The 14,154-nt window shown below is 38.9% G+C and overlaps 1 protein-coding gene across 3 annotated transcripts in view; it reads right to left on the bottom strand.

The window, feature by feature from the left end:
- Nucleotides 1–13,886, bottom strand: part of Antxr2 (ANTXR cell adhesion molecule 2) — a 136,452-nt gene extending 122,566 nt beyond the window's left edge. For 2 of the 3 annotated variants that reach the window (XM_074041914.1, XM_074041915.1), the window contains exons 1-4: nucleotides 12,894–13,886; nucleotides 12,153–12,224; nucleotides 10,009–10,080; nucleotides 6,847–6,876 (exon numbers count right to left, since the gene is read on the bottom strand). In XM_074041914.1, the coding sequence (XP_073898015.1) occupies nucleotides 6,847–6,876; nucleotides 10,009–10,080; nucleotides 12,153–12,224; nucleotides 12,894–13,045 (326 nt within the window). In that variant the 5' untranslated portion in view covers nucleotides 13,046–13,886. The remainder of the gene's footprint in view (nucleotides 1–6,846; nucleotides 6,877–10,008; nucleotides 10,081–12,152; nucleotides 12,225–12,893) is intronic. The other variant, XM_074041916.1, reaches the window with a different exon arrangement.
- Nucleotides 13,887–14,154: the final 268 nt, after the last annotated feature.

Genomic DNA, 14,154 nt, shown 5'->3' with positions numbered 1-14,154 from the left:
TTTGAGGACAAATAACTGTTCATACTTCCTGTCATATTAATATGTACTTTAATAATTTTTTTTTTTTGGCAGTACTAGGGAATGAACTCAGGGGTGGTGACTTGCACTTGCTAAGCAGGCACTCTACCACTTGAGCCATGCCCTCAGCCTTTCACCTGGGCTGGCCTAAGACTGTGATCCTCCTGTCTTTACCTCCAGAGTAGCTGGGATTATAGGCATGTACCACCATGCCTGATGCCTGGATAATTTCTGTATGTCAACCATGAAAAAGTAAAAGTACTAAAAATGTCCTGAAAAATCTAAGTATATTCTAAGTATTTTAAGCCAAAGACAGATATCTTCAATCCTATTTATTTTACTAAGTGCTAAGAAATAAAAGATGGTTTTTCACATCCACAAAAGTATAAGGATTTAGTCACTAAGCTTCGGTGAAAAAGTATTACTGAACCACTCATTCTACCACTCTAACAGTAGGAATTACTTTACTATCTACAAATTCCTAAAATACTTTACCCTTACTTATGGTAAGTTTGCTTACTTGGTACAGTTTGCTACTTTAGTCTCACAAAGGCATGATTCTTATGACTTATTCACTTTTATGACTTTTTTTTCAGATGTGCAGATACCAACACACTCTCCTGACTATTGTAGGCACTCAATACATGTTTGGTGAGTTAATGGATGGGTGGATGGATGGATGGATGGGTGGATGGTTTCTTGAGAGATACAATATGAACGAAAAAAGATTGAAAAGACAAAGAATATTCTTTTTCATCATGACTAAGCCATTGTCCCAGTGGTGTGACTGGGATATGACTAAATGAAATATGACTACAATATTACTAAAAGCTGTTTTGTGTGGCTAATTAAAGGAAGACCCAATTTTCAGGATTCCTAAATACAGATTTCAAGTTCCTTTTATAAAGAAGCACAAAGTTGCTCACTGTACAGGAATGAACGCAGAAATCTTAAAGTGGCTGAGGCCACCGTGGGTAGGGTACTAGGGAAGAATGAAGAAGACTGGTAGAGATGAACCAATTGTGGCTGTAATACACATATGCATGGAAACAACACAAGGAATCTCCCCGTGTAGGTATCTTCATCTCAAACTAGCAAGAATGCCATGTTTCTCAAATTACGTTTTACGTCTTTTCTTCTACAAAATCGGAGAACAGAAATGGTACAAAGAGAGGGGTGGCTGAGTGACTTGCGGGGATGGGGGATGTTGCAGGGAAAGGAATAGGAGGGTGAATATGGTGCAAATAATGTATACACATGTATGTAAATGGAAAAATGATACCTGTTGAAACTGTTCCAGGAATTAGGGGAGGGAGGATGAAAGAGAGCAGTGGAGAGGGTGAATTCAAATATGATATATTTGATACATGTAAGAACCTTTGTAAATGCTACAGTGTACCCCCACCCAGCACAACAATAATAATAATAAATAAATAAATAAAAAGCCGTACATATCTTGAGATAAATAAGATAATGCTGCAAAAATATAAATTCAAAATTTCTTTTTGAAGTTTTAAGAGATCAGAAGAGATTTTCTTAAGATACTGTGTTTTGAATTTTAGTTTAACAAAAACAAAAGTAATGTCTATTTAAATGTAAAATTCTTAAAATGGTAAATGAAATTATACTTTAAATAAAGCCTGAATGGTGTCCACATTTCTGCGTAGAATAGATAAAGTGTAATTTTTAAAAGAATATTATCTTGAGCTTGGAGCATGACTTAAGTGGTAGAACTCCTGCTAAACAAGCATGAAGTCTTGAGTTCAAACTCCAGTACCATCAAAAAAAAGAGGGAGAGAGAAAGAAAATATTATCTTAATATCAAGGAACTTACAGGAACCGTACACAACATTTTATATTAACATATAAAATATAAATGTATGTACACATCACATGCTATTATAACACGTAAGAAATAGTTTTTTTTTAATGTGTTTTTAATGCTTCAGTGCTGTTTTTCAAATACTCTAAAAAAGGAAGCATTCACCAGAGTCTCACACTTTCTAAAAGTAACTTCTTGGTTGTATTTTAATATCACTATGGAAATTCTTATCAGATGATTTCTCCATTTCAAGAAGTTCTGCAAAACACAAGCCAACTTTCAAATTATGAGCCTAACCATCTTCCTTCCAGACTTAGTCATTTATGTTTCTAACAACCCATGCGTTGTCTTTGTTAATACTAGATTTAAAAATTACCCATTCTCAACTTTTCTGTAACTTCATTATACACCCTTTTCCAAGGTGCCTCAAGCTTTCTATTCATAACCATATTCAACTTCTAATACGATGGAAATTGTGTGTCTTAGCAGGGTGCCAGTGGCTTATGCCTATAATCCTACTGCTTGGGAGGCTGATATTAGGAGGATTACAATTCAAGGCCAGCCCAGACAAATGGTTCACTAGATTTCATCTCAATGAATGACTGGGTGGTATAGCCCTGTCATCACAGCAACCAAAACAAAAAAAGGCTGGAGGCATGGCTCAAGTGGTAGAGCACCTCTCTAGCAAGCAGGAAGCCCTGGGTTCAAACTCCAGTACAATCAAAAATAATTGTCTCATAAAAGCATTAAAACTCTAAAATAATTTAACTAATTTAATTAATATAATATAATTTCATATTTTCACTTCTCAACTAGACTGGAAGTTTACAATGGACTACCACCAGGTCTCGTTTATCATGTATTCCCATGCTCTGTGCTTATTATGCCTTTTGCAAAGTAAATGCTCAATAAAATTTGCAATCTACCAAAGAAAAAATTCATAATTCCACAGATGATGGAGTAAATTACATAATTTATAAGCTGTTTTATGTAAATATTTATATTTGATATATCTGGAAACAACTTGAAACTGATTTTGTCTGAATACAGATAAAAACCAAATATTTGGTGCTCAGAAATGAGTGGCAGTGTGTCCTCAAGCATTAGTGTTTGCTGCCAAAAGGGAAAGGAAAAAGACAACTGAAATGTGAGTTTACACAAACAGAATCTGCACGGTAAAAATAGCCTTCTCATTCCGTTCAAATCGGATCCCCACTACTTCTAAGGACCAGACAACAAGAACACAAGATTCTGAGTGGAAGGAACTTCCCCGATGTGGGATCCACAGTCTTTTCCAGTCTCTGTTAGTTTATTTCAATGGAAGAGACAGAGCACGGAATGGTTTTCTATCCATGTGTATGACTGTGGCCATGATAATCCAAGCTGCACTGCATCCCGTCACTACTTTTGCATCTGCGTGGCCATAGGAGGAAAATGCTCCTGACCCACAGGCAGTGACATCAAGTAGGACTGGTGTTGAACTGAACTCTTTCAGGGCAAACTACCCAGTCTGTTGACTTGCCTCTTCTCAACTGATAAGTGTCCGTTTAGGGAAAATGGAAGCCAAAACAAGACAAGGCAAATTTCCAAGGATCCCAAGCAACTAAAAATAAGTTCTACATCTCCCAGCCAGTAAGCAGTTAAATAAGAAAAAGCAAAATGATGCAGTAGGTTGAAAACAGAACTCATTCATCCATGCCATGATATTAAAGAAAACTCTAAAGGAAAGTAGAAAAAATAAAGAAAAAGGAGAAAGAAGTAAGGAGGAGAGAGGAGGGGAAAGGGAAGAAATGATTATGTTGGAAAGATTTGCTCAAAGCCAATATTACCTTACAAGATCAGCTTCACTGGGTTTTGTTTTCATGTTATGTCTTCAACCACAAGCAGTAGTAATATTGAAACCACTTCAGTATTTGTTGTGATACTGTAGTCAAGGATATTGCTACCATGTAAAGTTCCCCGTTAGGTTTTACAGCAGAAGTTTCTTTGTCATCCCTCAAGTAGTTGCTGTATACTTCCTCTTTTCTGCTCTTTACAACTATGTAAAAATTTTTTTGCACTGACTACCAGGAAGCCCATAATAAATTTCTTACTTATTCACAAAATTCTGTTAGGCTTTTATAGTTATTGACCTGCTTCATCCTTTTCCAAGATCTTAACCTTTACTATTTTGTTAATTTTCTGCTATATAATTATGTTCTATGCAGCCTCAAATATGTTTTTGAATGAGGTGGGATTTAAACAAATGAAATGGTTTACTAATCTTCTGGTTTTTAAATTGAGAATCAGAGAACCAAACTCTTAATGAACTAGAGAAGGGAGGGAAAGAGGAAGGAGGGAGAGCGACCCTTTTACAGATTTTTCTTCTGATGTCACATTTTACAGGCAGTAAATCTGGGTCTGATCATTGACCTAAAACCATTTTGTCAGGGCAGACTAGGAATGAAAACAGTTTTATTTTTAAATCCATCAAAGGTTGACATGGCTTCACTCATATGGTTGACAAGTTGGGGCTAGTGCTCGGGCTGGCTACTGCCTATGAACTCAGAGAGGACTGTTGACTGGAATCTTGATTCTCCATCATATGGCCACTTTGGGCTTCCTTCTAGCAGGGTGGTCTCAGGATAGTCACAGTTTTTATATGGCAGATGGTTTCCAAGAATGTAATGGAGGAAACTCTCAAGTGTTATTAATTCTTGGGCCTGTTCTTGGAACTGTCAGAACTTCATGTTCATGTCTGCTGCATTCTGTTGGCTCAAGTCCATCACATGCCAAGTCCAGATTTTTTAAAAGTGTGTTTGAAGTGTGTGTGTGCAATGTATTCTATCATCTTAGGAACTTGCAGGCTTTAGTTATCTCTTATTGTAGTTTATATAAACACTTACTTATTGTTCATTTAAAATGTCATTCAAAGGTCAACATTTGTCAAAGTTTCTGTGGTTCATAATATGGCCTAATAAATTCCAGCCCAACAAATCCAACGTGGTGGTCCTGGATCCAAAAATATCTGCTCACAAAGTACCCTGCATAATCTGAGTTTGGTGAAAATTTCTCTCTACTTTACTCTGCATTTACTAGTACTCAGCTCACACCTGACGTTCATATCTGTTGTGTTTCACATATTCTAATTCCATTTTCCTACTCACTACTTCTCTGAAACATTAGAACCCATTCCTGCATTTTATGACTTCTGTGTGCCAGGTTTGTCTCCAGGCATGAGGAACAGTTAATTTTCTAGAAAAAAGTAGTAAAGGAGATGTGGAACTTCACTGGAAGTAACTATTACCCTATCTATCATCAGAAACTGAGCTGCTGCCATGGATAGGCCCCAGGGGGTTAGTACAATGTAAGGCCAAAGCAGACTGCTAAACAGGAGAAATTACTTTCCTAGTAGAAATTTTTTTAAAAACTAACCCAGTTTCAGTCACTTCCTCTCCACCTTCACTGATGTATAGAGAAATATAGAGGATGACCATTTTTGAGCTATGACAAATTCTGATTAATGAGAAAACTGCAGAAGGGGAACACAGAAAGCCTGAGTCAGCACAGTGCAGTGGTTAAATGTTTACAATGAGCCTCAAAACAGAGTGTGAATTTTGGCTCTAACTGCTGAGCTATGTGTGTCATTGTAGTCCAGGTTCCTTGATCAAAGAAGGAAAAGTATATAAAATTACAAACATTTGTGGTGTACCCTGTATAAGTCACATCTCTGATTAGGTTTTCTCCTGCATTATAAGCATTCAATAACCTCAACATTGCCATATGGTAGAAATGATGAGGTACTTTTAACTGGCCCAGGAATTGGACTGAAGAAGTTAAGTAACTTGTCTGTGGTCATGCAGTGAGTATGTAGCTCCTCTCTCTACTTGAGAAAGAATCCAGTCCTGTGCTTTTCACTCTAACAAGGCGCCTTCACAGCCTGCCAAGGTAACAGCTGGATATGCTCTATAACTGAATGCTTTTTCTCTCTAACCCCTGAATTCCATTCTGATTCCAAATTAGTAATCTGTGGATGTAGAAGTCAGTGACATTCCTTTTAATTTAGATTTTTTACAAATGCATTCTTATTGAAGTAAAAATCAAACAACTTGGATATGTGAAAATGAAAACTATGATGGCTCTTCCCTCATTCAATCTCGTGCTTAAGACAGCATCATTGCTAACAGTTGTTTATCCTGCAGCCTTTTCTCCACATTTTTTATCACACACATACACACACACACACTTAGAAGATTTTTTGTTTTTATTTTACAAAAATAAATTCATACTAACAGTGTTCTGCTTTTTCATTTAGACTATTTTATATATATTATCATGTCAATACATGTGGATTTCAAAAATTTTTAATGACTGCACAGTATCCCATTATATGTATACTATATTTTGATAGTCTCATCAATTGATAAGCATTTAGACTGAATGTAGTTTTTTGCTATTATGAACAATTTTATACCTATCTTTGTAAGGTAGTTTTAATATTTCAGTAAGACACAGTTCTAAAAACTAGAATTGCTGTATAGAAATTCTAGACTTTAATAGATACTGATGGTTACCAAAAATGTAGATGTACCGATTTGTAAGTTATCAACTATGTATAAAGGACTACTTTCCCAGAAGTAAATTTTAATTAAGTTTTTAAGGAATTAGAAGAAATTCTTTCAAAAACAGAAATATGTGTATGTTGTCTAAACTTAAATGATTTCTCTATAATTTCCAACAAGTTTGCCTAAGGGCTATTTTTTTTTCTTAAGTAAATAACTATTGTGCTCAAGTCAATTATGGCTTTCTCAATTGGGGGAAAATACATACATTGAAAAGGAAGTCAGAAATGTTTACAACTGACATATAAGAGTAGGAATGAGAAAAGTAGCAAATACAAGGCACTGTTCATCATGTGATATGATCATAAAGTAAGATAATCAATCTATGATAGAAGACAATTACTCAGACTCTGGGATCAGAAGAACTCAATAGTACATTCAAAAAATATTTATCAAGCTTCTTACCTTGCACCAGGCTCTATTCTGGGTGATGAGCTATATGAGTGAACAAGACAAATAAGGTACCCTTTTTCATATGGAGATAGAAATAAATCAGTTAGCAGAACAGTTTCAAAAAATGATAATTAAGTAGTGTCTTAAGAGATGCAGGGAGGAAAAGTGGGGTTTTTTAGACTTAGTGGTCAGGCAAGGCTTCTCAGAAGAGGTAATCTGAGATAAATTTTGAAAAGTATAAGCTAACCAGGGAAGACCTAGTGCAGAGAAAGAGACAACAGCTCAATGTGCAAACAAGTTTGGTTTGTTTATGGGATGGAAAGAAGGCCAGTTGGGCTAGATTATAAGATACAACATTGCAGGAGAGAACTGGCTGGGGCAATCAGGTAGGGCTCTAAGGCAATTGGAAGGCATTTACTTTTGATTCTAAGCCATTGAACTGTTTTAACCATGAGAGTGACGTGATATTCTTCAAATGTTAAAAGATCATTCTGGCTAATACACTGCTTGGCACTTGCTAACTGTGTGTCCTTAGACAAGCTACATTACTTCCCTCAGCTCAGATTCCTCATTAGTAAAATTAAGATAATAACATTATCTATTAAATTGAATAGACAGAAGGATTAATGGAGGCTACGCATAGAAAGCACTTTGTACATTGCCTGGACATGATAATTGTTCAGCAAAGGATTTCAACTAACTCACTATTATAGTATAAGATAATATTGAACAGAACTAAACATAATCCACTAGCCTCAGTTATCCAACATAATTGCTTAAAAATTAGTGCTGATTCTATATTCTCTAATTTTGAGAGGCTGGATATTTCCATGTTGAATCAACACTCAGCTTTCCTCTTCTCTGGCCTTAGTATACAACTTTGGGCTATTTACACATGTGATCATGTCCATTTGCACTCACACTAGATGATTCACCTTTGTGTGACCCCCCAGATCTCATTTATAAGGTACGCAGTCAGATATGTAGGTAGGTGTGTGCATGGAATAACAAACATATGGAGGATAAAAATCATTCAGACAAGAGTAAAGAAAGGAATGCTTCAAGTTAAAGTGTTTAAAAGAACAAATTTTTAAAATAATGAGCATATGAAACACATAACTGAAAAATTTCCTGCCACATTTATTTTATTTGTGCATTGATGTGATATTGGACACCATGCTGAAGTTGTAGCAGAACCAAGGCCTTTCTATAAGTACTTACTACCTTCCAGTCTTGCCTCATCTGTACTGAAAACTTTTAGCAATGCCCCGAGAAACATGAAAGAGCTACTTCTTGTATTTACCAAGGTACTAATAATGATGAGTAATAGAAATGAAATTGTGAGACTTGGCCACACTTTTCCCTTGCTTACCACTGCTTTTCAAATCATGCACTTACATCTATTTATGCACACACTATAAGACATTAGGAACATTTATTTGTAGGTAGGATCCCAATTTCTAGGCTTTGAACCAAAGATCCATAAGAGTTGTGGAAACATTTGTTCAGTGGTCCTACATCTAAATGTGAAATTGTTTCTCATACTTAAACTTGTATAATAGAAGAAAAGTTACTATATATCCAAATATAGAGGACCATAGAAATTTGAGAAATTACCTATTCAATTACTAAAAGCAGTAAAATCACAATTTAGATAAAAAATAAGGTTCTTTACTGGAGATTGTTTTATGATATACAAAGGCCCTTTCTATGCACTGCTTTATTTTGATCTTCATAATAACTCTCTAAGAAAACATGGCAGATTTTATATCTGCATTTTATAGACAGAAAAACTGACATACTGAGTAGTTGATTTACCCCAAGTCTCCAAATCATTAAATGGAAAAACTAGAACTCTCATTATAATAACACTTTTATCTTTTGAATACTTATATACTAGACTCTGTCCTAAATTCTCCATAGTCACCAACTTTAATTCTTGCAACAACCTTATGAGGTAGCTATTACTATCATCATCGTCACTGTTGTCATCTTATAGGTGGGGAAGATTGAACCCTGAGGTTAAGTAACTTGTTCTTGACTATTTTGGCTAGTAAACTGGTAGTCTTGGTCCAATAACTCTTTAAGTTTAACATTATGTTGCCTCTGGAGAGAGAAGACTCCTCTCCCGACCATTTCAGTCTCTTCTCTAATTGGTAAAAGAAGAATTCTAGCTTACATACCCTTCTATGAATGTCAAAGCAACCCAATCTGGGCGACCAGTGACTACAATTCCTCTTCAAAGTGCTTGAGAACCATATGCAAAGTGCCTAGCAGAGAACCTGGCACAATGTATGTAGCTGTCAATTACTGAGTCATCCATGTGTCTGGCATTGTGCTAAGTGTTTTTCTATATACATGCATGCTAAAATGCATGTTAAAATGTTAAAATTGTTCTTTTTTACTTGATATTCTGGACCCAAACCTAGTTCTTTGCAAATTAAGATGGGCAGTGGAGAAAATTTCTTTTTATAAAGGCAAAGCCTGGGGTACTACTGAATATGAAAGACTGTCGTACATAAGTTATAAGGAACCATTGCTCTGAACCTTGACCAGAGCCACATGCATCTAAGAAATTAAGGAAGTCAAGAACCAATGGGAAAACTGAAGTCCTAGGCTGGACTCACCATCTGTAGGAGATTTCATCTCCAGGAAAAAGAAAAACCTAACTAAGACATTAGAAACGTAGATATATAATCTTCCAAATCAAATCAATGAATTATAAATTAATTCTTTTCTTGAGCCCCTTTAAATATTATACTTTCTTGACCTTTTCACTTTAAATCTTTAAGAAGTAACAGTCAATTTTTAATTGATTTTTACGAAAAACAATCCTTGTCCACATAACTTTTCAGAAATCCACACACCATGCAAAATTACCATGCTGCTTACAGTAACAGAGAGGAAAAGGTAGGAAATTGTGAATATACAAGTAAAGCAGTGATCTGAGCTTCACTGCACATTCCACATCTAGTATAAATGATATTGATTTCCAAATGATGCTTTCTTTTATATTGTTCATACCTCCTTTCCCTGCTATTAGTACACAGAACTGAACGGTCTGCGTGCTTGCCTGATTGCACTGAGGGGCCTGAAGCACCACATGGAATTATCAGTCATGCCTTTAGGACTCATATCTACTAAAAGCCTGTAGTGAAACGATAATGCACTAACCGGTCTCCAGTTAATGGCAAAATAATGGTTGCTTGAGAAGAAAACACAATGAAAGATAATCTCATTTCAGGGCTGCAAAATAAGAAAAGAGGCAGTTAAAACATTTTTTAAAGAAACAGTGATACAATACAGATGCACAGCTAGCAAGTCTCCTTTAAAATTGGTCTCACTGAAGAGTCCAGGCTCCTTTTAAATGGAATTCCCTAAGTCGATAAGCTAGCTCTTCTTAACATTACCAAATAAGTCATTTTGGACTTAGTCAATGCTTCTCAGCTCTCAAATACACTCCACCGTTATCTGCTAGAGTTTGCATTTAAAAAGAGAGTATGTGGAAAGATAAGTTTGAGACTGATGTAAAATACTTTCATAGAAAATGCTTCTCCCCTTAATGCTCTACTCTTGAAGGAAGCCAGACAGCCTTTTGGAGTGATTATCAATAACCATACTTAGGGCTGGAGAGCAGCCAGTTTGACTTAATGGCCACAACTATGGTTTAAAAGTCCATATAAAATCTATCCTGAAGTAAGAATACTTAAACAGTGTCAGGGAAAACATGAAAGAAATGAACAAATCACTTTCTGATTAGACATTATTATTCTCCAGTCTCAAACATCACAATTCCAACCAGCAATAGTGGCTCCAGTCACCTGTACCTCCTCAGGCTTTAGACAGTTATCTCAGAATTGTTCTTGTTTCTAGGAAACTCTGTGCAAATATTACTATGAACTGAAACTGAAGATAAGAAACTAAGATCTACAAACTGAAGGTCAGAATTATCTCAAAGGCTTATTGAAGGCATCAGTCTCTTCAGTAGTCACCCTTCTTTCATTTCCTATGCATTGCAGTTAAGTATTAACTGAGCAACTAAACTTGAGCTAGAGAACTGTATATCATCAGATTCCAACTTGCAAACCAGACCACATGAACAAGAGCTGTACTTTCTTCAAGTGTTGCTCTGAAATGATCCATGGCTTTTGATCAACACTACATGACACTCTCTGCACACTCTAGAATTAAATCAGAACAAGTGTAAACAACTGTCTGTTCTGCTTTGACATTTAAGGATATAGGGTCTTGTTTATTTTTCCTTCCTAGACAGTTTTACCTCAGACCCTGTACAGAAACGAGAGTGTTTTCCTTGGGTTTTTAAGCAGAGGACTGATGATTGAACATGGACAGGCATACATTTTTATAGGGATAGCTTTACTGCTGCCAATAACTGAAAGCAAGGATTGCCTAGGCCTCTACAGATTGTTTGAAGTTACTCGCAACATGACTTTCAAAATGTTTTGATCATCCAAGCCTGTTTTACAGAAAACATTTGGGCTAACAAGACTGAAAGAAGCAACATTTAATGATACAGTTCCTATTCGTGTCCTTTCCATTATCTTGATAAACTTGCACTTGCTCATTGCATATTTTCTTATAAAAAGGGTGTGGGGTGAAGGCCTTGAAGTCTAGTGCCTTAGGGTTATTTTTAAATAGGCGATACCACTAATTTCTAGTTACCTCTAAATAGGAGAGTAAGCTGGATTTCATAGCAGTAATGCTTTTTATAGAGGGAAAGCAGTCTTTCCTAGTGACGCTTATTGCATATATAGAACAGTTAAATTTCAAACCAGCCACACACCCACACATTGTGTAAACACAGTCATTTCTTTAAACACACATACACACAAGAGCTTTTTCTAGTAGTGGGTTATTAACACATGTTCATTTGAAGTTTTCCAACACTTTTTCCTTTTAAATGAGGACTTCTACAAGGCTAAGAATTGTGTGGAATAGAAAATATATTATGGATACTATTAGCATAAAATTTATTTTTTAATGTGATAAATTATGAGAAAGCATAACTGAAACTCAAAACAGATGAAAATTCGAAAAGGAAAAAACATTTGGAATATTATGTGAAGATACTTCCCTGATGTGTGAGCCAAGTTTCTGGGATCCAGATGAAGTAAGCCCTGAGGGACAGCTGAGGGGCTGTCCAAATAACACCATGTGTGCAATAACCACCTTGAGACACTTAAAAATCAACATTTCAGGAGAGGGGTTTTTTCCCTCTGCAAACTCAGCAAAGGGAAACCCTACATTTTGGTCTACTTCCCCTCCACTGCCAAGAAAAGTGAAGTGGGAAAAAGTACCTCACAAATCTCTCCGTAAGTTGCTGGACAAAATTGTAGATTTCAATCCAATTATTTGCCACACTCCCTGACCTGAAAAATGAAATTGAACTGATCAGACAAAAAAAAAAGCAAAATATTTTTTCAGGAGCACGAAAATGGGAATCCTGGCCTCCTCTTCAAGCAAAGCAGATGTCCCGAACTGAAACTTTAGTGTGCCCATGGCGGGGGAAGGGGGGGGGGGGCAGAGGGAGGAGGGGGTGGTGGGGGACTGGAGAGAGGATGTACCTGCCTATGACTTGTTGAGTAAGAACCAGCTTTTCAAAATAAAGATAAACGCCTTCTAAGGAAATGCAAAACATGTTGAGTATATTAAGGCTTTTCCTGGTTGCAGTGAAAACTCTGTAATCAGGATAAAACCAGGCAAACTTTATAGAGCCAGGGTGCTGTGCGGTTGTGGTAAGGACCCAGGGGCTAAAACTCCAGTGTGAGTCCTCCCTAGGAAGAAGGCTACCACAGGTGGCTGCACTCCCATGTCCCAAGAGACCCCAAGAGTAGCATGCAGTGGAAATATTAATTAGCTCTTGGCTCCAGTCACTCCCCCATCCCTTCTCCAGCCCCCACAGGAGAGAGCAACTGGGCACCCACGGGCGGCATTCCAACTCCAGTCTCCAGGGCGCGCGCACACACCTCAGCCTCCCCAGCCCTAGCTGATGCAGTGCCTCCCTCACCAGAGGAACCTGATCCCTCCCTGACACTCACTTGTCCAGGACGAAGTAGAGATCAAAGGCTCTTCTGCAGGAGGGCTGTTCCTGGGCGTGCAGCAGTCCCCCAAGGCCACTGAGCGCCAACAACCACAGTCCGGGTAACAGCCCGCTCCCGGGGCTGCGGGCCAGGGGCCGGCCCGCCACCATCCTGTGGCCAGGGGCCTGTGACTCCCTCGCACTCGCAGCCCCCTTGTTCTGCTGGGCCGGGGACGCCAAAGAGTCTCCAGGGACTCACCCTGGGGTGGGTCGTGGGGGACTGAGAGCAGCTGGGGCGCAGGCGCCTGCGTCAGCGGGACCCCATTAACTGACAGAGAGAGGGAGAAAGGAGAGAGGGAGGTCCTGAAAGGACAAAGGGAGGCTCGCCACCGCCACAGCTGCCGCCGGAACTCTTGGCGAATCCCAGTGGAAGCGCGATCCAGTCCTTCCCCTCCGGATTCCGGAGAGTTCCTGCAAACAATGAAGGCCCACGGCGACAGCTCGCAGGACAAGTTCCTCCCCGGCCTGGGGCAGAGCCTCTAGCGCCGGTCTGGCACCCGCACCGGGAATCCCGTTCCTCCAGGAGGACTGAAGTCCCTCCGCTGCTGTGCGCGGTCGGCGCCCCGGGACGCGGCGACACGGCACAAACTTGGAGTGGAGACCCCCCCCCTTCTGGCTCCACAACTTTCTTCCTTGTGTGGCGCAGCCTGGCTGGTCCGTCCCCTTTTAGCCGAGGGTGCTGAGCCACCCGGAGTCAGCGGCTCCACAGAAGCCACGCCAAGGCCGCGTCTGGTCTCGGGGTGGCAGTGCGCGCCCGAGGGCGGGGCGGGCCCCAGCTGAAGCCCGCAGAGCCACACACGCACACTTGTGGGTCCGTGCTGAGCTGGAGATGACTAACGCTTGCCAGATTTCAGAAGAGGGAGAGGACTTGAGAAAAACAAATGTCCTCTAGAAACTAACCATACTCGCAGATTCTGCAGGCCTGGCCCATTTTCCCAGCTGTGTCTGACCAACCCTCCGCATGGCCTGGAGACCAAAGACCAGCGATTTCCCTGGGGAGGCGATGGCCTCGCCTGCCCCAGCAGCATTCCACTCACAATCACACCGTGCCGCCGTGTTTAAGGAACGGAATTTTCTCTTTTTTCTTCTTTTTTTTTTTTTCTTTTAAAGAAACCTATTTTGTAGCTGCAGCTCACCAAGCTAAGAAAAGGTGGAAAGGGGACAAAAGAGAGATGGTGCAGGTTCCCTTAGGAATGAAAAGTTGTACCTCAAAATAGTTA

Source organism: Castor canadensis, chromosome 9 (assembly GCF_047511655.1).
Source record: "Castor canadensis chromosome 9, mCasCan1.hap1v2, whole genome shotgun sequence".
Classification (NCBI taxonomy): Eukaryota; Metazoa; Chordata; class Mammalia; order Rodentia; family Castoridae; genus Castor; species Castor canadensis.
The sequence above is the reverse complement of the archived record's forward strand: the minus strand, read 5'-3'. Positions and strand labels throughout refer to the sequence as shown.